The sequence below is a fragment of the Parasteatoda tepidariorum genome, chromosome 3 (assembly GCF_982258835.1).
Source record: "Parasteatoda tepidariorum strain Cologne lab strain chromosome 3, Ptep-v5.0, whole genome shotgun sequence".
In the NCBI taxonomy this organism is placed as follows: domain Eukaryota; kingdom Metazoa; phylum Arthropoda; class Arachnida; order Araneae; family Theridiidae; genus Parasteatoda; species Parasteatoda tepidariorum.
This window is the reverse complement of record NC_141757.1, coordinates 40,663,234-40,688,280: the sequence shown is the minus strand read 5'-3', so window position 1 is coordinate 40,688,280 and position 25,047 is coordinate 40,663,234. Positions and strand designations below refer to the sequence as shown.

The window sequence follows — 25,047 nt, the reverse complement described above, 5'->3', positions numbered from 1 at the left end:
TGCCAAAATGCCGACACTCTGGCCGTTACGTTTTTAGCGTTGCGCTTCAGCAAAAAGCTTAGCATCAGTTAGATTAATGAATTTATGAGTTTATCGTTCTCTTTTTATTATTTTTTTTCTTTCTGAATTTATATAACTCTTTATAATCGTGATAACATTTCCTTTATTTACTTCGATAAAATAGTTAGATGCCAATTCGTTAAGGATTTCGTTTATTAATAAAAGTAAAATAAAGCATTCCCGCTACAGGCCAGGAGAGTCATGAAGGTAAAGGCTCCACAATTTCGTGACCTACGACATTGTGATCAGCACTGTGCCATCGATCTGAAACTGGGTGGAATTCCCAACTGAAGATCGAACCCCCGTTCTTCACAATGATGGTTCAGTGCCTTAACGAACAAATGCCTTTATTTATTTTATTTTATTACCATTGATGGACTGCATAGCTATACTAATGTGAATTTGATACTCTATCATTCATCATCAGTATTTGGTATTTTGAACCAGACTCAGTTATTAAGCATCGGAACTGATTCCTGCTCATTGTGAATTATTTGAATAATACTAACTGGCATTTTATTTTATTCGTGGGGAGGTAAGCATTTAAATTTTTCACGGTTTTCCCTGACAGCAATAGGACTCTACTCCATGATTCATCTACCACTGCAAAACCAGCGAAATGCAATAAATAATAAATTCACAATTTTATTTTTTGAAAAATGTCCATGGTTGTTCCTTTTAACGTGATATTCATCTTCGGTTTCAGCATATTTTGCCATTAGGTGTAATGTTGAAAGCATTTTTTTTTAACTATCACTCCAGATTCATTGCTAATTCGAAACGCATTCATTTAAAAAATGAATGCGTTTCGAAGCGTTGATTTGATATTCTAATGCACGTGAATGTCATTTTTTTCTATTTAAATAAGCTCACCGGATAAAACACTAAAACCCGTTGGGGATCCGTAAATTTTTAAAGGTTATTTTCTTTTTATGAATTGGCGCCACACTGAGATGACCACTAACATCAACCTACATGTTTATATTAATCATGCATATGATCAGGTGTCACTTTTCAATTCGCATCTTCATGAGTTTAGCTCTATTTTTCAAGATGACAGCAGAAAAATTCACCAGACTGAAAGAATATATGTGATTGGCTTTATGAGTACTCACACACCATATTACCTCTCGATTGTTTTTCAAAATCATGTAACTTGAAACCTATAAAAAAATATGTGGGACAGGCTTAAAATGAGGGAGAAATGACGAAATCATCAATCCGGCAGTTTACTGCAATTGTGAGATAAAATCCGCAACGTGAGGCTTGAACTAGATGCGTCATACCAGAAAATTTTGTAGACTTATTCTCTGACCTAATCGGCTTGGTTGCTAAGAACAGAGTTACGCAGTTTTTAATTGTGGTTTTTATGATTTCTATAAAGGTGGCTAATTCTTTATACGGTGAGCTTGTCTAAATGATTTACACATTTAGCGGGACCGTGAGCTTGTCTAAATGATTTACAGTTTTTAGCGGGGCAGTGATCTTGTCTAAATAATTTACCAGATTTGAGCGGAATAGTGAGCTTGTCTAAATTATTTACAATTTTTAGCGGTACAGTGAGCTTGTCTAAATGATTTACACATTTAGAGGGACAGAGAGCTTGTCTAAATGATTTACAATTTTTAGCGGGACAGTGAGCTTTTCTAAATGATTTACACATTTAGCGGGACAGAGAGCTTGTCTAAATGATTTACAATTTTTAGCGGGACAGTGGGCTTGTCTAAATGATTTACCTAATTTGAGCCGAATAGTGAGCTTGTCTAAATGATTTACAATTTTTAGCGGTACAATCGATTGAAATAAAATTTTGTCAAACTGAAATTTATATCAATAAATTTTATTTAGAACAGACAACGCAAGGTATAAATCCAAGACTTCCATCTGCTTGTTTTACAACAGCGAAATTCAGACTTTGGTCGTGAATGCCCATATAATTGTCTTGATTAGACTCTAACGTGAGGTCGACACATACAGTCTCTGATCTCTCTAAATCTGTTGCGGCCATCATGTATCCGGAATATTGCGTTTTCCAGCCACCTTTTTCAGGACATTCTTCCTCACCTGTAGAAAAGAATCCATTAATAAATTTTGGATGCAACTTCGAAAGAATATTTATTTAAACTTCTTAAGGCTCTATATAGATAATAAATTAATGACGCGTTTCAGAACCAATCGGGTTTTCTTTATCGGGTAGTTAAAATGACATTGACAAAAAAATAGATCATGGTAGAAGAATTGAAGACCGAAATTGAACTAACACAGTGGGGAAGAAAGGACTGGTGAATCGACAGCAAAAAAAGACATTAATAGAAGGGAAAGAGGTTGTAAAGGATAAATGAAACGAAGAGAAAATCATTTAAACAAGTTTTGTTTTTCAAAAATTACTGGGCGAAAAGTAAAAACGAAATACAAATCGCAGCTCATCATTTAATTTATCAAAACCTTTAACCATTATCAAAAATCTAAGTATAAACATTTACTGAAACTTTAAATTAATTGAATACAAATAAAAGATATCATTGAACCCGCAAATAAAAAAACGCTATTTTGGAATTGTATCATAATTAAGATCTATAAAGTTTCAATTACAATTCATGTCAATGATTTAGGTAGTTTTATGTCTAAATTTTTTTTTCCTCAAATGCCCACCTGTGTTAACATCAGTCAATTCAGGCATATACAGGAAGAATTTCTTGGCCTCTCTTTCAGGGGCACCATATTAGGTAGGCCAACGTCGCTCCCACAGTGAGGACAGATAGTACAGAGAAGGAAAGAACATCCATGTCTTGCCCGGGATTCGAACCCAGAACCTTTCTGATGCAAGGACAGTCCCCTGCCCCCTACACAGGCCGATCGGCTTTATGTCTTAAATAACTAAACTAAATAATATAAAGGTCTATAATATAGGATTCTCAGCAAAAGTGTGATGGATCACGAACATCGAGAATCACACAAGCATAGTATAGAAGAATCACATTCATCAGATGATGACTAACATAGGAAACACGAGAGACCATTCTATGCTTTTAAACGGAAATAAATACGATTGATCTTAGAGACTAAATTTACTCCAGGGTGTAATGCTTTTTATTTATACTGTAGTCTACTATTCTGCTCCTGCAGGGTTTTTTCTCATGTGCGACGAGTTCTGTCCTGCGTCTTATTCTATAGACTTTGCGTTATTAAATGTCATGTGTTCTCAAATTTCCATCTTCATTACGTTCACCCCTTTATTAGAAGGATAACTTGGCAGGAATGATAAAAACAAAGATAATAAAATTGGCAGGTTAAGCCAACTAATTAGTAAAAATACACTTGAAAGAATAGCGTTAAAGAAATTGGCGACAAAAGAGCTATCAATAGAAAAATAAGTGTTTGCAAATATTCCACAATGACGGAGCAGAAGTTATATGGAGCAATTATGCAGCGACTTACTTTAATTTTTAAATTCTCAGCTATTTCAACATTCCTTTTTTTTCCAGTAGTTGGCAAACTTTACGATATCTATCACCCATGTTTTTACTATCCTGAGTTTTGACGATAAAATTGCACCGAAACGAGATTAGGTTTTAATAATTATATTTAAGAGATTTCGCAAACGCTCCCGTACGTAAGATTTCAAGTAATTGCGTATGCGTACTTCTACTGCGCATGCGTCATTTCTAGTGAAATGCGCATGTACCCGTGAAAAAATATCAAACTTGTGTAAGTTAAAATAACAGATTTTGCATAAATCCGTAAATTGAAAAAGCTGACGTAATGGTATATCATTTTAACTTCGACTACAAAATCAAAACAAGCATTTACAATGGACGTAGATTATCTCTTTAAAACTGTGGCATACGATTCAAAATATTTTACTTAAAACTGCCGTTGTGTGAGCAGAAAAATTTGGTAGATTATAGATTTTGATAAATTCAGCCATAAAGAATACAGCTTATTATTATTAGTAGTAGTAGTATTTTCTAAAAATATTATTGATCTTCTATTGATTATTAAACTTCTTTTAACTAAATTGTATAGTTAAAATATATAAATATAATTTATAATTTTAAAATAGCTAAACTATATCTAGTTTCTTATGGAACTAATGCAATTAGACAACCATAATTTTAAACAAAAACCATTAAAATTATTTGTTATTGAATTAACCAATTGTTGTAAATTCACACGAATTTCTAAATTTCATCAATACATTACTTCAAATACGCATTAGATCGCCATGTTTTTAGTTCGAAGACAGGCTTAAACAGAAAACACCATTTAACAACTATAAACAGCGAGCTTATAGCTTTGTCTTTGTAGTGTAAATAACGCCAACATAACATAAAGATACGGAGCAGCTAAAATAAACACGAGCATGCGCAGTTGCTTCAAATCTTAAGTACGAGACCGTATGGAAGCTAACGTAAAAGTGCGAAATCTTCTTAATATTTGTGATTTTAACTTTATCTTCAATTATTCACCATCAATCTGTTTTTAATATTTAAAATACCAAAATATGAGACATTTACCTGGAAAAGTAACTAAAGCCTGTCTCTCTACCAAACATACAGCACACTTGACACCTCGTAAAACTGATTTTATGTCAATTAAACTTTTAGGTTTCGTTTCCAAGAGGCCATATTTGACACCAGCGATCAAACTGAGGTTCCCAACTTTGGGATCATCTCCTGAAATTTTTGTAACCGGTTTTTGCGGCATACAAAGATAATTGAAACCTCCTCCGAGTTGGTTGCGAGGGGAAGAGGCTACATATCCTGGGTGAATAGTGACAGTTTTTTTGTCACCAGTGCAATTGCTTGAACCAAAATGAACATATGTGGAAGAATATTTATCTGAATAATCTGATTCTGTAATGAGAAAGAAATTATTATTTTGTTATACACAGAATAATGTTTGATAAGTATAGAAACCGATATGTATAATCGAGAAATACATAGGATAAGGACGCATGCAAAAAAGTACTTTCTGAGGGTGCAACTAACGACAACAAACTTGACCCTCACCCCTAAATTTACTCATATCCTCTAAAAAAAATTGAGGAAACAGTTGACTCAATTTTGAGTTAACGACTAACAATGTTCAACTCCGTAACTTTGAACCCAATATCCAGAAGAAAAGGGAATTATTGGAAAAAGTATTGGGAGAAATATGCCTACATGGAGGACTTTTTTATGGAACTAACCCTCATTTGAGTTTCATGAGGATTAAAATCACGAAAATATCCCACTGTTAGTCTGGTGGCAAAGAAGCTCTAACCCATGATACGTCTACCACTGAGGATATCTTACGTCAGCACTGTGTGCGGAATTCGCACCGACCAGCCATGGCTGGGCCTCGAACTCAGGTCATCCCATTGGAAGACGAATGATCTATCTTCTAAGCCGTCGTGGCAAGAATTTCTTTTCGATTTGAGGAATACAAATATGCAATAAAATAAGATGGTTCAGTTTAAGATTTTAAAAGTTTTCCATATTTTAGATTCTTGATTCGATTACGATCTCGACATATTTTACTTTTCGAACGCTCTTCAGAAAATATACACTGATTCGAACTTCTGTTCAACCGGTCATGAGAGTGAGCGATTAGCCCTCTCAGCTACAGTATATACACCGTTTCACGGAACAAAATGGCTTTAAAAAGTGTTCTTAGTTGGCATGGATAGAATCCTGGTTGTTTACCCGTATTAGGAAAAGCAATCAATTAACGTATTATCTCACACTTAATAGTTTGAATATCATCTTTTTTATGGTTATTTTACTGTTTTCGTTGAATATGGTAAAATAACAATTATATAAATTGCTATTTAACTAAATTTGACGAAAAATTTCCAACGGTTTAGTGTTATCAAGATATGTTAGGATCTATAAAGTATATTCAGTTAAACTTTTTGACCTCTTATTTGGAAAAAGAAATTTTTACCAGAATTTTTGTCTCACTAAGCTATGGAATGAATTATGAAATTTGAGACTAAAATACTATGCCTTCAAATGTGTATAGTTTTAATTATACAAAATATTTTGATGGTATTGAAATGCACTAGTTTATAAATAAAGCAGTCATTGAAAATTGTTGTTAATATTGTAAATACAATTAAAAAGGTAATTGGAAAAAAGATAACGCTCCGTAGCACTTATTTTTTCATCTAAAAAGCTTTACCTCTTGAGTACCAGTAGAAAAATTGTTATAAACAGAAAATGAACTTGACTAAATGCTTACTGTATCAAAACTTACTCGTAGTAATCTATAAAAAGAAAAGAAAAAGATATAATTACATAAAAATTTAATACAACGGTGTTTAAATCACAGATATTTTGTTAAAATTGTAAAATAAATTCTCAAAAGGCAAACTAACTAACAGTGGTTAATGTAACCAAGCAAATGTTTTTTTAATCTCTTATGAATCAATTAAACAAACTAATATAGCATAACTTTTGTTTGGCATATAGATTTCAATTACCATGCAAAACTTTAAACTTAATATCATTCTTAAAAATAATAATATTGGTATTTTAAAAAGTCAATCTAGAATATTAAAAACTTCAGAATGATATCGATGAAGATTATCGGTATTGTATTCAATCATCATGATGAGATCATATAGCAGATCTGGGATTGTAAAGAAATGTCCTTAAAATTAATACTCTATATATAATACATTCAATTCTTATAAAAATTATATACAACCAATCTTCAGTTATCTCTATTAAAAAGTCTATCAATTTATCACATTAATAAAGTAGATAATGAAATTAACATAACATCAAAATTTATAAGAACCTGCTAAAAAAAGGAGCAACGTTAGAAAAATGTGACATTTAACTTCAATAAATAGTTTATAAACATAATCTATGCTGTCAACACATATATTCAGCTTCTGTTTTAGTCTTTCCAAAATGCGTAATGGTAACAGATATTTTTGAGTATATTTATTACATTCATATTGTTAAAAGATAAATTATTTTATAAGTTTATCTACTAAACCCAATTTGAAAGCTTAAAACCATAGAACACTTACTTTTTGGAGTAATTTGTTCACTTCTCTCCTGAATTTGCCAGGCATGTCGTTTTTTGAATTTTCTTTGAATGCTGCGTTTGCATCATCGAGTTGAGAAGAACCTTTTTCTAAATCAAGGTTAGCTATTGTGGCAATAAACTTTCGCAAAATTTTTGAAATTCTTTCACTAAATTCAGATATCTAAAAATAAAAATAAATTTATCTTTTACTCTCAGAATTAAAGCCTGTCTCGCTTAAATAACATTACATTAAATTTTTCAAATTTCAAGAAAAAAAATCAATTTTTTTTAAGGAATCGTTTGTCTGAAAATTCAACATGTCAAGAATAAGTTTACATAATAAAAAATATTCGTCACCCTCGGCCAAATCATGAGAAGCACTTTTTAATCCCGTGTGATTCTACCTCTAGACTTGATTACTCATTGGGTTCGTTGAGGACTCGTATAGAGCAAAATTAATGGTAGACACCAGCCACAAGGTAACTAATTTCGATTTAAAAAATTGTCAGTCAGTCACTCACCGGTAACCACTCTTTTCATCAAAAATGCACCAATTGGGCATTTGAATATACTTTTTTTTAAATTCCTTTTAGATTGGAAGTAAATACCGTATTTTAAGAAATGCTTCAAAAAATGCCTAAAACTACTAATGTAAACAGTTTTCTAATCGTTTATAACTTCCAAATTTTAGAAAAAGTGGGTTCTGCTAAAAATGCTGCAGCTAGCAAAATTTCCCTATTTCGCCCTATACTACGGCGTTTTGCAGGTTCGGAACACCAAAAAAACAGATCACCCTGAATAACTATTGGTTTAATGATCGGATCTTATGTTCTAGAACTCAATCTTTATAGTTTGATGGGATGACCTCATATATAGCAATTAATTAGTGGAGACGATATTTCTAGTTACAAAATCAGACACAAAAACGTACTTTCTCTGTATAAATTGAATAAACATGCCTCATTTTTCGACGGATTTGGATTTCTAACCCTCAAAAAATAGGAGGTGGGAAATATGGCGGGGCCCATCTGTATAAAATCTATATTTTAATTACTCATATCTTATGCAGTTTTTAAGTAATTTCTTTCAAATTTTAAAACAATAATTTTGTAAATAAGTTTAAGTTGCTTCCAAAACATTCATAAATTTTAATGAGTATTTTTAATGCTATAGAAAAAAATGTAAGACAAAAAAAAATATTTTTTTATAAAAAATATATATATATTCATAAATATTTTATCTAGGTTACGAAATTTTATGCTGTTATTGCAAATAACAATCAAAGTAATCGATACAAGTTACAAGTTTATTGTTTGATTTTCTGGATTAGGGTGTTCAAAAATACTTGTCGTCTTTCGTAATATTTTGTCAGTTCCTCGAGCCACCGAAAGCTCTAAACTTTATTGCTAGGTATGAAAAATCGCGTGAACTAAACACCTCTAACGTTACAAAATAGTTCTCTGAGTATTTCCTGAAAAATTTAAAGAAATAATAAAAACTGAAAGTGTCTCTTCCATTATTGTAGTGTAGTGTATATTTGAAGTTGGTGAACACCTATAAACTAATGCACTCTTATAAAAATGTAACACAATTCTTGACAGGGCTGTGAAATGAGTAATCAATTTTGCTCTTTTATCAATACTTGTTTTACGAAACAAAACTTGATCTGGATTTTACCGAACATCAAACATTTTTGCATGTAAATCTCTCAGAATACTTTTTTTTAAGTTAAAATTCTTCATTAAATTATGTTATATTATCGCCAAAAAATTCTTGATTTTTTTGGGACTTCATAAAAAGCTATCTGGAGTAATGATGACCACCAACGTGAAGTTACATTTTCTTAGAGGTCTCGAAAAACCAGTTTTAAGCAGCAAAAATTTCAAACTTTCTAAATGACAATTTAATAAAATGCAACTCATAAGTTGTTTTTTTATGCTTAAATTTTGATTAAAGTGATTCTTTCTATTATTTCATTCAAACCAATTCTCGTGATTAACACCAGAAGGTTTTGTGAAATTTAAAGCCAATTTATTCAAAAAATTCATTTTACTTTATATTGATATTAGTGAAAATATTATCTTTATTTTTCTTCAAATCCCATGTAACCATTTAAATAACTGAGAGAAATCAGAAAAATTAAACAAATACAGAATAAAACAAAATACAAATAATTACAAATAATTAGTCCTGTAAGTAAAGGTAAAGCACATACATCACAATTATTGAAAAATGTCAAACTTATTTACTATAGGTCATGAACTTATCAAGATAAAGTTGATAATGTAAAAACATAATTTGTTATAAGAACTTGTGAAGTTAGTTTCAAACTTGAATGACATATTTCAAACGTTAAAAATATGCTCCCACTCTTCAGACTCATGAATCACCTCTAGCGAGTCTTGAGAATGGGTGCCAATTTTAGAGCATTTGAAACATGCCGACTTTTACAAGCTTAGTAAATTCTTATAGCAAATTAAGTTTCAAGCATAATATAAGAGTTACCATAATAAATTCAGCATTTTTTGTTTTTGGCTTAAATTTATTCGAATTAAAGTAATAAATAGCAATATGAGAATAGCGATATGAAAAACATTTATTACGCAAACTAAAGCCACCGATTTAAAAAAAATATAATATTGAAGATTGTCAAACTGTATAATACATATTTATTTTAACTTTGAAAATTTATAAAATGTTTCTTACTTCTTGCAACATTTGGTAACTTATTATTATAACAGTAAGGGTTAATTATCACAATGGCTATTTATGATAGTTGGAATTGTAGTATGTTGTATATAATTTGCATATTATTTGATAATGTTTTACCTAGATTAACGGAACAGCAATGTCAACTTTACCTTTTCTTCTTGTTCTTTAGTAAACGGATCAGGAAAATTTTCCACCCAATTTTTAATTCGATTTTTAGAACTTAATAGATCATCCAATTTTTCTTCAAAAAACGTCAGTTCTGTTTCTAGTTCTCTACAAGAATATATAAATAGTAAAAATTATTTACTATAGTTATTTAGAAAAAGCATTAAAAAATTTGTTTAAGTCATATTGATAGAAAGGTAAGAAATTAGCACATTAATAACCATGAAATATGAAACGGTAATGAATTATTTAACTTAAAATTATACAAGGTGTTCTGCAATACCTTTTCTTGACTCAGTCAAAATTTGAAATTATAACCAATACACATATGAGATCAAGTATTAACATGTTAAAATTATATATAATTAAATATATTATATAGTTACTGTCGAAGTCATCCAGAGCATAAATTTTAAAGAAGATTTTTAAGAAGATTTAAAGTTGAAATTTTAAAAAAGAGTTTTAAATAAATAATTCTAAAAAACTGAATTAGTTGCTTTATACTTGATTAAAGGTTTAAAAAGCATACAAAACGGAAATAACAGTCGACATGTTTCAAGGACACAAATATTAAATTTAGCGCATTTTAATTCCTACCCTCAACATATGAAGGGTAGCTGCAATCTAGAAAATATGGTATCAATATATTCGGAAGAGAAGTTGTTACTTTGAGCCTCATAGTGTTGATTCCAGATTTTGTGCATTTCGCCATGCTTCTAAAATTATTTAAGTTAGTTAAAAAGTTCCACTCATAATTCTAAAACTCTTTATCCAAAGATTATTTCATACAAAATACTGTGTTTTAAGATTATTTAATATATTGTTGTTTAATTTATAAATGGAAGAACTCAAAAATTTTGAATTGTGAAAGTAACACATTTTTATTTTTTGTAAACCATACTATATAAATTACAAAGTATAAAATTTGAGCAAAATCGGTCGAATAGTTTTTAAATAATATAAATTTTACTAGGCTGCTCTTTTTATTTCTCTCGAACTGCGCCTAATTCCTTTCAAATTTTCGAATTTGTAATTCTAAATCGCAAAATTTAGTGTGTTTTTAAAACTAACGCGCCTTGTCATTCGAAGAAATTTTTAACATAAACAAAATAAACAATAATAAAAAATTATGAGATATTCTTTTTATACAGAGTTATCTTTGGCTAAATAAGTTTCATAATTATGTGAGAAAAAATTTAGTTAGCTTAAATAATCCCAAAGATGTGGCGAATAAATCAAAAAGTGAAATTAACATTAAGAAACCCTAGCTTTTAACCGCTTGGTTAGAATAGTGAGATTATATTATAAACCAGATTGCGACTAACCCCTATTTTAAAGGTCAGAAACTCATAACAATCTGAAAAATATAGATTTATGAGGAAAATATGCTTTTGCGCCTGACTTTGTAATTCAGAATATGGCATGAGTATATTAATTAGCATATTTAAGATTAGCCCCTTGAAACTTAGCTCATGACAATTAGATCAAAAGTCATTATGGTGTTCTTTATTTTTATTGAAATTGATATGTTCTCATTTATGACAATTCGTGAAGTTTTATTCAATCTATAAAAAAATATTACGTGTTTTTGAGGTATTCAAAACCTCTATCATAAATCGACAAATCTCCAAGCTCCACTTCCACGGGCACACCATCACCATTGTTGACTTTCTTAACGTGTTCTTCAAAATCTTTCACTAATGCTCGAAGTCCTTTTATATTATTCGCAACACCTTCCAAAGGAACTGTCGCAAAATAATCTATTTCCATCGTCGCTTTCTTTCTAAGTTTCTGGTCTAAAGTTTCCAGTTTACCTAAAACAATGCAAAATCAATAAATAATTTTATTTTCTATTACTTGCAAAATAATAAGATTTCTTTTATTAAGAGCTTTAAAGTCTCAAAACTAGCTCTAAATACAATTTTTTTTCAAACAAGCACTTTGTTTCGTTAGTTTGATAATTAATTTTTTTCTCTGAATGATTTCAAATAAAACCAAATTTTTCAATGTTAACTTTTGTTTAAACTTCGCTGTTTTTTTATATTTAAAAAAGCAATCACTTATTTAAAGTATTATACATTAAAAATTTTTTATTCAATAACTAAAAGTAACAAGTAGAAAAAGTAAAAGATTCTTGAGAATTTTTTTAAAAACTAATTTCTTCTTGTAAGCATTTTTTTTTTATAAAATACTAAGATGATTTCATATAGTACCTTAAATTTCTGAATTTTAGTAATCATTTTAGCCGAGACGGATGATATATTTATAAAGTCAGCAATTTTAGGACTCTTTCGTCCAGTTTTAAAGGTTTAACTTAAATAAACTAAACTCGTTGAGGGAAACTCATGAGTAATTAAGATGTGATATTTATATCTCATGTCCTATTGAAACTCAATCAACAAATCATTTCAAATGGGATATAAGACCGATTTGTCGATTTTTTTTTTATCAAAATTAAAGAATCAAAATTGTTTCATATAAAACAAGATTCGTGATTCATATAAAGCATTTTTTTTAAAAAATACATGAAACTATTTAAATAACTTATAAAAATACATAAAGCATTTAGACACTAAAAACATTCATAGCATGATTCTCCATTTTAATCCAAATACCAGAAAAAAATCAAAAACATATCCTTTAATGAAAAACAATTTTCATACTACTGTAAAATAAATTGAAATACATGGAGGTAATTTTGAAAACATTTGCTAATTTTTGAAAGTTGAATGATCAATAATTAAAGTCATACCTTCGCCAACTAAATCCAAAGCTCTTCCAGTAGCAATAGATGTTTTTATGGTGGCTCTAATATCCTGTAAATCTTCTGCATTCTTTGCTTTGAATCTAATGCAGGCAATAAGATCTCCACCATATAGAATACTTTTTATGTAATGTTTACCCAGATAAGACTTGTCAAGAGTACGCCACTGAGCAATCGGTTTGGCATCATGGTTCAATGTCTTTGAAATCTTTATAACAAGCATTAGAATATATTGCACAAAAAGTAAAGACAAACATAAAACTTCAAGTTATAAACAATATCTTTGTACATGCTTTTATGCTTTTGAAAATTTGGCAGAGAACTCTTTTTTTAGTGGATTATATAATTTTTGTAAAGTTAGTTGATTGGTTCTAATGCCACTTGCCACACGGGCAAGCCTGCTTGGTGAAACCAACAAATTTAAGGCAGAAAGTACGATTCTTGTTTTTCAGTGGCGCCATCTATGGTCAGGAATTTGACTTCGCCACACCGTACGTCACACCTGTTTATAAGGTGGACCCATTCATTCATCCACTCATTCATCCACAGATCGTAATTTTGACCTGAATCAGAGAACGATCGGTCTCCAATCCAGTACCCCCAGAGGCATTGATTTGTTAGGGGAACATGAAGAACTTTGCGACTCTACAGAATTTTAACGTGCATCAGTCACCAACTACACGGGGAGTCTTCGGCAGGCGGTGTTCGAACCCACAAATTCTCGGACACGGGCCCAGCGCCCTACCAACCAGGCTATCCCGGCTGAAGTTCAAATTCATGTAAGGCAACAGATACACAGAATTGTACAATTTGTGTCATTTTGTTCAGGAAACTAGCGAACTTTTCCCACTTTATTTTAAATTTAGTTATAAGTTTAGTCAACAGATGCCGCTGCTGAGTGGTAAAAGCTTAATATTTTAGTTTTTTGTTTGTTCAATGCCCACTCCATATTTTCCTTTAATGATTTTTCAATCATTTACCAAAAAATTTTATTTATAACTTTTTTTAAACTATTCTAAGACAAAGTGAACATAATTCATTTGAAATATTGAGGGTTTTTAAATAATTTATGTTTATTTCTTTTATGCCACATCTCAGACCAGTTCAGCTGAAACACGAACATTTGATAATTTTGTTCTCACACTACACTACATAACTGATGCAAATGATGATTATTTCGCAATCATTAGTTTGTAGTTTCCTCAATTCACCATCTGTTAACGAATTTTGAGATTAATTTTAAAACTTGATGGGTAGAAATCTCTAATATCCCAAAGGGAATACAGTGAAACTTTTTATAGTGTAACTCTCGATATGTTTCTATTTTTCCTATTTTTCTTTAATTAATTTTTCAGCATTTTTTGCAACCTGTACAAATTTTTGAACAAAATTTTTAACATTTTTCCTGCAAACCATAATCCTTTCTTATGAATACTAGGAAAATTCTTTTGATTTTTCTTAGGTTTTTGTAAAATTACTGATAAGTAATATTCCAGTAAGAAGTCTTATACGCACCCATTTTTAATTTTTTTATAAATTATATTTTTTCATTTATTTTAATTATTGCATCAATGAAAAACTTTTAAATTATAAAAATTAAAAAAAAACAAATATCAAAAGATGATAGTCATGATTATAGATAATTTAATAATAGCATATTAAGCACAATATCACAAAAAGAAAATATTATTCGGGTGAATAGTTTCTGAGGTATCTATTTGATAAAATTGTTTCATATTTTAACATCGTTTTATATAATTTTTTTTAAATAAATACTGTTTTCGACGCTTTTCTACTAATTTCAGAACTTTATAAGAATAAGTACTAGTTTTTCTAAAAAGAACAGAAGAAAAAATACATTTATATATATTTCAGTCTTTTTTTAATTGACTTTTCAGTCCTTTTTGAGACACCGATATGACTCAATTTGGATTTTCCAGAAGTTCTTTGGAAAAATTATAATAATTGTATAATCATAAAATTTTAAAGAGTATTCCCCTTAAGGTTGAATTACACATAATTTTCCCAAATAAATGTGGCATAAATTAAAAACGCAGAACAAAATATTGATTTTTTAATTGATATTTCAAAACTTTATTTGTGATAAGGTTGCAAAAATATACTTTTTATTTTTCAGGGTTGTAACAATAATAATCCCCCAAAAGCTAGAAGAAATAATTCTAAAAGTAAAAACAAACATTTAGAAGCATTCACATAATAGTATTAAATAATGTTTCAATATTTATCATATTATTTTGGAAACGAAATACTTTTAATGACTAATTCCTATTTTCATAAGTAGAAAATACTTTGTTGACGATTGCAAATACTTTATTTTCACAAAGTGATCATTACGGAGTTACTTTGGTCCAACACAAAAACAAAGCTCGTAATTTCTGTACTAAAGAAACTAAACAAGGCAGAGGGATACTATTTTTCTTAAAAAATAATTTGTAGTTTAATAGTTTTTGGTAATTTTAAAGTTTTGCCACTAGCAACACAGGATTTTTTGTTAACCATTGTTTTGAAGAATAAATTCTTTTTCTCTAAACTTTCGATTGTTGACAAATCCAGTTAAGTAATAAAAATAAGGAATATCAAGACATTTCCTTCAAGTAACCTGTTACCAATGTGTAATAATTGTTTTCCTTTTCTGTTTTTTGACAGTATTAAAGTCTGGTAAATATAGCTTATAATATCAAGCTAGGTAGAAAGAATGAAGTCCTGTTTTCGAGTGGCAGTTTCAGCAAGAAAAAAAGCAACTCTTGCAATTTAATGAAACGAAGATAATTCGAAGTTCCTGAAAATGCTGATTGTGAGTTAGAATAAAACTGTTGGCGACAAAAATCATAAAAACAAAACAAACAATACATAAATACATATATTGCGGTGCCATTTCTCTAGCAGATACTTGTTCAAGGCGCTACAAGTATAACATGTGAATTATATAAAATTTCGATTAAAAAAATAAGTCATCTAATAAAGCTTCAAGCAACAGTGCTTGATCTAAAGAATTTTTTTTAAAGAATTGAACAATTTACTTTTTTATACTTTGTTGTTGTTGACGTATGCCATTAAGGCAGAAGGGGTGCGATTGTTCTTATTTTCCAGTGGCGCCATCTGTGGCCAAGAATTCAACTTCTGCCACACCCATACATCACACCCGTTTATAGGGTGGACCCATTCATACATCCATTAATTCATCCACAGATCGTAATTTTGACCTGAATTAGAGAACGATCAATCTCCAATTCAGTACCTCCAGAGGTATCGATTTGTTATGGGAACACGGAGGACTTTGAAACTCGACAGATTTAACGTGCATCAGTCATTATTTACTACACGGGGAGTCTTCGGCCGGCAGGGATGAAACCCACGATCACTTGGACATGGGCCCAGTGCCCTACCAACCAGGCTATTCCGCCCCTTTATACTTTGTTCCTTTGTTAAAAAGGCAACGAAAAACATGCTCAAAATAGATCCAGTTGGCGGTACTTCGAAATATTTCATTTCAGGCTGTCACCATATACATACATCACTATATTCTGCAAATATAAAATACATTGTCTAATTACCTACCGTTCGATAACTGACTTTAGTGAGGATATCCACCGAATTTTCAGAACGTATTGCTGATTTGATGTAAGATCCAAATCCGCTGATTGCGAACATTCCAGCTTTAATATTGAGCGACAAATCTCCATTGACTTCTAATGTTTCTTGCACATCAGATGATGTCTCAATAGTTTTATAACTTGATCTATAGAAATTCTCCTGTTTCAGCTATATTAAAACAAACTATTTGTCAGTCGGTTAATAGTAATCAGTTTTTCAGCAAGCAAGCTTAAAAAATGTTATTGTTTTAAAAATTGTAATTATCTTTCCTACATATCTAAACACATTAAAACTAATTCTGTTTATACATATATAAACTAAATTTAACTCAGTGGCACGACAGTCCATGGAGCGCTAAGACTGACTAGACCCATCCCAGTTCTCGTGATTTTGGGCTCTGGGGTGCAGTACCAGATGTTCCATTTGAGTGGTCAGCTGAACTCAGAATCCCCATCGTTTATTCCTCAAACATGGTTGATACTCATTTTACAACCCACTAAAGGATTGAAAGGAATCAACCTTGCCCGATCAGAGGATAGAATCTCGAACCTGTAGCACCGGAGCTTTAAGCTACTATTCAGTTACTTGGTTATACAAATGTTATTAGAAAAACTACTTCAACGTTAGTCGCTACAATCTTTACCTTGAACTACGTTACGGTGAAAATTTAGTAAAACTTAAAGAGATGTTAAATTGGGCCATATTTCTGTTCAAGTTGAACTATAGCATCGGCTAAAAAATTGCTACAATACTTTAAAAATACTTTGACTAAATAGTTTTTTAGGAAATATAATTGTTAAATTTTTAGTGTATTGTTTATTTACTCTGAGATTTAGAAAAGTTGTTTTTTTTTTATTTGAATTTTAAAAAATTTATATTGTTTAACATAAGGAGTTAAAATTATTTTTCAAAATGTAAACTTTAAATTAAACAAAGCAGAGATTTGTAATAGTCAACACACAATATTCTATAATGCGTGAACAAAATTTCATTGTTACTTCGGAGTAATTTGCATATGTTAGTAGATTAAACCAACCACAAAAACATAGTAGATATTTTGAAGCATAAATGTTTCTGCAAACTGTTCACAATGACTTTATGAATTTTATTTTTTAAAATATACATGGGCTAATATACATTGATATACTTTTGTATCTCAAAGTAAATTCTTTTTTTACATATAATTTGTATAAAACGCTTAATAAAAACCACTCAGATACTTATAATATTGACTTTTTAAAAAAATGAAATTGTCTTTAAAAACAAATCTTATCATTATAGCTATCAAACAAAAAATATGTATGTAGTAAAATAATAAAAAGTGTCATAAAAACTTATTGCTTGCATAAATTATTACTAATGAATGCATTGTGTATTATCTAAGATGCATCTTCTTATAAAATACTTTTAGAAAAGTAATTTTTGATTTAAAACAAATGTCTAAATTAACAAAAAGACTTAGCTAAAAAATCTAACTTTCATTCAAGTAAATCAAATTAAAAACAGAACAAATTCTTTTTTATCTTTGATTTAAAATACCTTCAAATTAAACCCAAACACTATTCAATATTTTTTCTCAAAACAATATTTGATTTAAACGAAAAACATGTCAAATGTATAAGAATAAATTTACCCAATACCTGACTATTTGTATAAGGTATTTAATGTCATAATACTTTTTTTAAATGTAATTCCTATATTAAAAACCTCTATTATTTAATATTTTTGATTTATTTCTATGATTGCTTAAAATTTCAATAATTTATTACTTTAATTGAAATTATAAAACATATAATATATCACTTTAAATATTATGTATAAAAAATTACTAAATATTATATAAAAATGTATAATACAAACTCTTATTATGAATTCACATATGTTTTAGTATAAATCTTACTCTTGGATGTTCGGTGTCGTTTAAGGGAAATATATCAACTCCCACTGTGTGCTCTCCAACATGAAATGTTCTGCCTAGAAGCATAGGCAACATGTACATCATACGAATGGTCATGATTCTAAAAATCAATAAATTAAAATTACTCTTGTCAGAAAATTTTTCCTTTCTACCATATCTTAAAAGTAGTTAAAGAAAAATAAACAAACTGTTATATTCATATAAAAAAAGTAGAGATGGTAGCACTGTCTTGATGAATCAAAACCGCGCTTTTAAGAGAGAAAAAAATTGGTTACTAAGGTGGAAAAAGAATTAGTAGAACCCTGATTATCGAACATCCTCGGAATCAAGGGTGTATCCAGAAAACAAAATCATCGGAAAATCAGTAGATCTGTAGAATTTTAGATACAAATGGAATTTTTAAACTTTTAAATGTTAATCTACCAGGGATATTACATATTCCATAAAAAATGTGATTATAATAAAATTTGAAAAACGGTAATTTTAATCATGTAAAAAATTATTAATAAAAATTTGTTTTCAGCTTCATTTCGAGCTCATTTTAGCAATTGCTGCTATAATGAGAAAATGTTCGAAGATACGCTTTAACAGGCGTCGAATAGAATTTCCGCTATCCGAGGTGCCACAGAGTTTGGTCTCGGATTATCAGAGCTCTGATGTATTCTGATTTTCTATGCCTTCGGACAAGTTCAGATTATGAAAATATCCGGCAGTGGTGATTTTCTAGTAGAATATGTGACCAGACAAACACACTTCGCAGAGATGTATAGCTTAAGCGAAGAAGAAACAAAAACTCCATCGTAATTTGATGAATTATAAATGAAAATAGCGATGTGGAAAAAAAACATCCCCGATAAAATTTGAAGTTGTTCTAATAATCATCTTCTCACTGTTTCCTCTGGCAATCAAACAAATTTCGTTGCTAGTAACCCTACTTTCCTCAGTACTGATTTGTTTTTGTGTTGCCTTAAATATTACTTTGCTACCCCTTAAAATAAATACTAATGGGTAGTTACTACGGAGTATTCTATGCGTAGCTTTTAGGCTTTTGATAATTCAGGCAGTCATAGGTATTCTGATTTTCTCAAAAGTTGACAATCCATAAATCAACTTTATTGATACTTTTGATTTAAAAGAGCATTTTCCTTAATATCTTTTTAATTGATTATAAAATGTACAAAACAATTTTGTAAATCTATGTTGTTATTATTATTATTAAAATGTAATATAACAAAATAGAATGCACAGTGAAATATTCCGAATCAAATTACGATAAAAAGTACCCTCAGTCAAGGTTCAAGTACGTTTTACAGTAAAATCCATTTTCATCATGAAATTCTGCTGTAAAACAAAATCTGATATACCGTGATTTTTACAGTAATATTTTCCGTAAAGTTACTGGATCACTGTAATTAAATAAATATTACTGTATAAAATTTTACGTTAAAAATGAGTTTTTTCGGTAAAATGGGTTTTACGGAGGCTGCACTCAGGATGCCAGTGTGCATCTAGGGGCTCTTACATGACCTAAAACAGATTTAATGCATAAGTTTTCAAAATTTTAAAAATTAAGCATAACCCTGCTGTTTCGATGTGATAAACCAATATGAAATTTTAATTAAATTACTAAAATAAAAACCTTTAAGGAAATTCAAAGCAGAAAATCACAATTTTAAACAACGTGAGTTAAACTTTAAGGTAAGGCATATTATTAACCTTCCACAATCCAGTGAACAATCATAAAGTGTAAAAAAAAAATTCAATCCTACGTATGTAATGACAACATCTCTAAAATATTTAAAAGCCACGTATCTTAAAAAATCTTTGTTTATAGTTATGCTTTTAAAACGTGTTTATATATACCAAAAAAATGTAAATACATAAATAAATGAAGCAAAAAATAATTAAATTATGTACTAAAATGCAAATTTGTTGCCAAAATGTCTTGCTGATGATATATCTTACCTGAAATGTGATAACCTAAAATAATAGCATAATTTCCTACGAGAGATATCACAGATGGTTTAACTTATAATTTTTAGGAGAATTGAACTTATATCAAAACAGGTTTTTCTTAACATAATAATGTAAAATCACCAAGAAGAGAAACAAATTAAATAAACTATTGAGAAAAATTTTACATGATTTTTTTGTTTTGTGAATCATTATTTATCGCTTATTAATACCGATTTAGTTATTATTTATGGTTTTATTTTATGGGAATTCAAGCAATTCAGGTACTTAAGAAATAGAAGTTTTTAAACAACTATAAAGTTTCACTCAAGCGCATAGGTTCAATTCCAAACAAAAATAAAAATTATCATCAAAAATGAATTTCTTATACACAAACCTAATATTAATTTAACTAAATGTTTAAGACTTTTGTGAAATACCTTAAAAACATAATTTATTCCTTAAATATTCACTAACTCTCATTTCAAGCGTTCTATAGTTAATTGCATAACTAATTAGGCATTGATTATTGCGTCTGCGTTTAAATAATTTAATTGAAGAATCTAGATTCAAATTCAAACTTTTAAATGCTTGAGTTTTAATTCTTTTAATTGCTTTACTGTTAATTTTTAATTAACTTACGTTCAATGCTTTTTGTTTCCTAAAAAACGAAAAAACTTTTATTTATTATGATAAAAGAAATTTTATTTCCATAAAAAGTGAACTTTATTTACTAATATATTTTTTTAGCTTAAAAACTAAAACTGTTTTCAATACTTAGAATATGAAATTTGCAAACTGAATGTAATAGAAAGCCCAATTAAATGAATTATAAGAAAATTTTAAAAAAATATAATAAAAACTCACATAATAATTTGTAAATTCCTTGACTCCTACAAAAATTTAAAATACAATCGTTCTGTTTAAAATTCCATTGCTCCCTTAATGTAATCTTTAAGTTTGAAAAAAAGTATTCACTTACCTTTGTCTTATCTTATGATATCAGTTTCCACCTTTTATCAAAATAACGAGCCAGTGAATGAGCACCTGTTTGTTAAGCAATATCACAAAAAAAAATTCCAATACTCTTATTTATCTTTCTTCATAATCCGTTTAATATGATGCCCATTAGAACTGAAGCCATACAGAAACAGTACTAGTCACTATTGGAACTTAATATCAGTACAATAATAACCAAACGAAGGAAAATATCTATAATTAAATGTTTAATTCAGGTACACTGTTAAGTCAACCTCTCTCTCTCTCTCTCTCACTCTCTCTTTTTTCTCACTCTCTCTCTCTCTCACTCTCTCTCTCACTCTCTCTCTCTCTCTCTCACTCTCTCTCTCTCTCACTCTCTCTCTCACTCTCTCTTTTTTCTCACTCTCTCTCTCTCTCTCTCACTCTCTCTCTCACTCTCTCTCTCTCTCTCTCACTCTCTCTCACTCTCTCTCTCTCACTCTCTCTCTCACTCTCTCTTTTTTCTCACTCTCTCTCTCTCTCTCACTCTCTCTCTCACTCTCTCTCTCTCTCACCCTCTCTCTCACTCTCTCTCTCTCTCACCCTCTCTCTCTCACCCTCTCTCTCTCTCTCTCTCTCTCCTCACTCTCTCTCTCTCACTCTCTCTCCTCTCTCTCACCCTCTCTCTCACTGTTTGGACTCTCAAACTATGGGGAGTAACTCTGGAAAATATGCTCAGAGAGATGCTAATCTATGTATATTATGTATATGCTCGCTGGTGCGAACAGGCTAAGCGCGTCAAAATTCGTTATTCAGTGTGCAATTCGTTATTTTTTTTAAATTCGTTATTCAGTGTGTAAAGTGTGTAAAAAAATGGACATTTTGAGTTTTTTTTTTTCCTTAGTAAAAATTTGCGATGAGATTGCGATTTGAAACTGGTTCCATATTACAGCAAGTGTGTCAAGTTTTCCAAAAAAGTATCCACATATCGTTAGACATCTTTCTAGAAAACTCTTTAAGATATATTTTTTAGTCTAAAGCAGCCTAAACATAAAGCTGAAAATATGCTGCATAAGGATGGACACTTTACAAATTTTTCATGAAACTTTATGACAAGACATGTATTTGAAACTGGCACCATTTAAAACCAAACACATAAAATTTTCCTAAAATATTTTGATATCTTTAGATTATCTTAAGGGATATTTTTAAAAGGATATATTTTATTCCAAAACAATCTAAACTTTTCTCTTACAGTGTGCTGTATAGCGACAGACACTTATGACAGGCTAATATAAAAATAAAAGAGCATTTCTGAATATAGAAAGAGGAGCTTTATATGTACATATCTATAATTCGCTATGTGTAATCCTTGTATAATGCTATATATAAATCGGAGTAAGACTTTTTGGGATTAAAGAATATTCATGAAAATTTTTTCCATAAATATTATGAATAATGTATGGATAATTTTCGAAAATTTGATTAATATGGAAACTGCTTTGAATAGATTTCTCGACTCAAAAATGACAGAAAATACGCTAAATACCTATCCTTATACAAATTTTTTCATGCTCCACGTTCAGCCACTTTTGCATTAAATCATATTTTTTTTTTAAAATTCTATAACATTATTTAAAAATGAAAAGGTATTTTCGAAAAATTTGACTACCTTTTTCTAATATGGACAGACTAATTAGCAACAATATTTTACTCAGTCAAAATTTTGTTACGCCAATTTATAAACTGATTAAATATTGAAACGAGCATGTCACATTTACCTAACATATTCATATATTTTTAGATATCTATATAAAAAATTTAAAATTAATATTTTTTAGTCAAAAACAAGCTAAACGGGAGGATGAAACGTGTTGTTTAAAATAAACACTTTTCGATCTTTTATTTTTGGACATGAGACATTAATTTTAAACAAATAATATAATAAAACAAGCTCTTACAAATTTTCAAAAATACCCATATATCCATTTAGACACATGAATAAATTTTTTAAGTTATTCTTTATTCCAAAATAGGCTTTGCGTTAAGCATAAAATGCGATGAATATGAATGAACACTTTACGAATTTTTTATTTGATTTTGCCACAAGACATCTATTTGAAACTGGTTCCATAATAAAACGAGTGAGTCAAATTTTTCCAAAAATATCCACGTATCTTTCGATATTTATTTAGAAAATTTCTCAACCTTTTTTCTTCATTCCAAACCAGGCTATGCGTTGAGCCTAAAATGTGATGTATGAGAATGGACACTTCCCGAATTTTTTACATGATTTTGCGACAAGGCATGTATTTGAAACTGGTTCACTAATAAAACAAGTGCTTCGAATTTTCCAAAAATATAAATATATCTTTAGATATTTATTTATAAAATTTTTCAACCTTTTTTCTTTATTCCAAAACAGGCTATGTGGTGAGCATAAAATTTAATGCAGAATAGACACTTTGAAAATTTAAAATTTAGCAAAAACTCTTTAAAATCATATTGAAGCAAATACTTCAAATTTGCCAAAAATACCTATATATCGTAATACATCTATTTAGAAAAATTTCACAATTATACTTTAATCCAAAACAGGCTAAGCGTGAAGCATAAAATTTAGTGCATAAGGTTGTAGACACTTAAAGAATTTCTCTTAATATTTTGCGAAGAAACATTAATTTGAAGCTGGTATCATATTAAGACAAGAGCTTCAAATATTCCTAAAATAACCTTATATCTTGAGAAAATTTTATAAAAATTCTTTAAAAAATATTCTTTTATCTAAAACAGGATAAACATAGGGCATAAAATGTGTTGCATTAGGATGGACTACTTGTGAAATTTCATTACATTTTGAGGCGAGGTATTAATTTAAAACTGATTCCATATTAAAATAACACCACTCAATTTTTCATACATACTGACATATCTTTTTTTGATATATTTATGGAAAGTGCTTTAAAAAACTTTAGTCCATGGAGGCAAAACCGGAAGTATAAATGTGATCCATTAAATCTTTGCTAAAATTTTAGAAGATTTTGCGACAAAACACATTTATTTGAAATTTGTTCCATATTGTAGAAAAGCACGTCAAATTTTTCGAAAATGCCTCTTAATTTTAAATAATGTTTTAGAATATTTTTAAAAATATGCTTTAATACGAAATGGCTAAACGTCGAGCAGGAAAAGATTTGTATAAGAATGAGTATTTTGCGAATTTTCTGTAATTTTATGAGTAGAGGAATCTTTTCTAAAAAGTATCCATATTAATGCAATTTTCTAAAATTATCCAAGCATAATTCGAAATATTTATGGAAAAAGTTTTCAGGAATGTTCTTTGACCCCAAACAGTCTAACTACGAAGTAAATATTGCTTTATACGCGGATTAAGCATAACGAATTATAGATATGTGCATGTAAAACTTCTCATTCTATATTCAGAAATCCTCTTTTAATTTTATAAAAGTTCCTATAGAGTATAGATAATTCGGAATATTTATTGAAATTCTTTTTAAAATATTCTTATGTCCAATACAGTCTAACTTCAGATTATTATAATATTGTATAAAAATAGGCATATTATGCAAATTTTCTGAAATTTTTTGCAACGAAAGATCCGTTTTAAGCTGGCTCCACATATTAAAGTTTTGTTTTGACGGTTTACTTTTTTTTAAATTTTTACATTAACTTTACACTTTCATCTAAACATTTTTAACCAAGCGCTCTACCTTGAAAAATTACTATTATCTTATTCACTTTGATTGATGATTGCTTCTATATTCTAAAAATATATTTTTCATAATTCAGTCTTAAGATTCAGAAGGCTGAGTTATCCGAAAAGCTAAGGTTCGTACCTCGAAATTTGATCAATTCA

General features: G+C 29.5%; 1 protein-coding gene across 1 annotated transcript; it reads right to left on the bottom strand.

Moving 5' to 3' along the window:
* Window positions 1–1,884: 1,884 nt before the first annotated feature.
* LOC107442673 (uncharacterized) lies at window positions 1,885–21,200 on the bottom strand. The gene is made up of 9 exons (XM_087159146.1): window positions 21,078–21,200; window positions 18,240–18,357; window positions 16,304–16,507; window positions 12,713–12,932; window positions 11,543–11,774; window positions 9,945–10,068; window positions 7,081–7,264; window positions 4,578–4,916; window positions 1,885–2,124 (listed from the first exon to the last, which is right to left on the bottom strand). Exons 2-9 carry the CDS (start codon window positions 18,351–18,353, stop codon window positions 1,901–1,903), a joined length of 1,641 nt encoding a protein of 546 aa, XP_087015272.1. The 5' UTR covers window positions 18,354–18,357; window positions 21,078–21,200; the 3' UTR covers window positions 1,885–1,900.
* Between the last annotated feature and the right edge of the window lie 3,847 nt (window positions 21,201–25,047).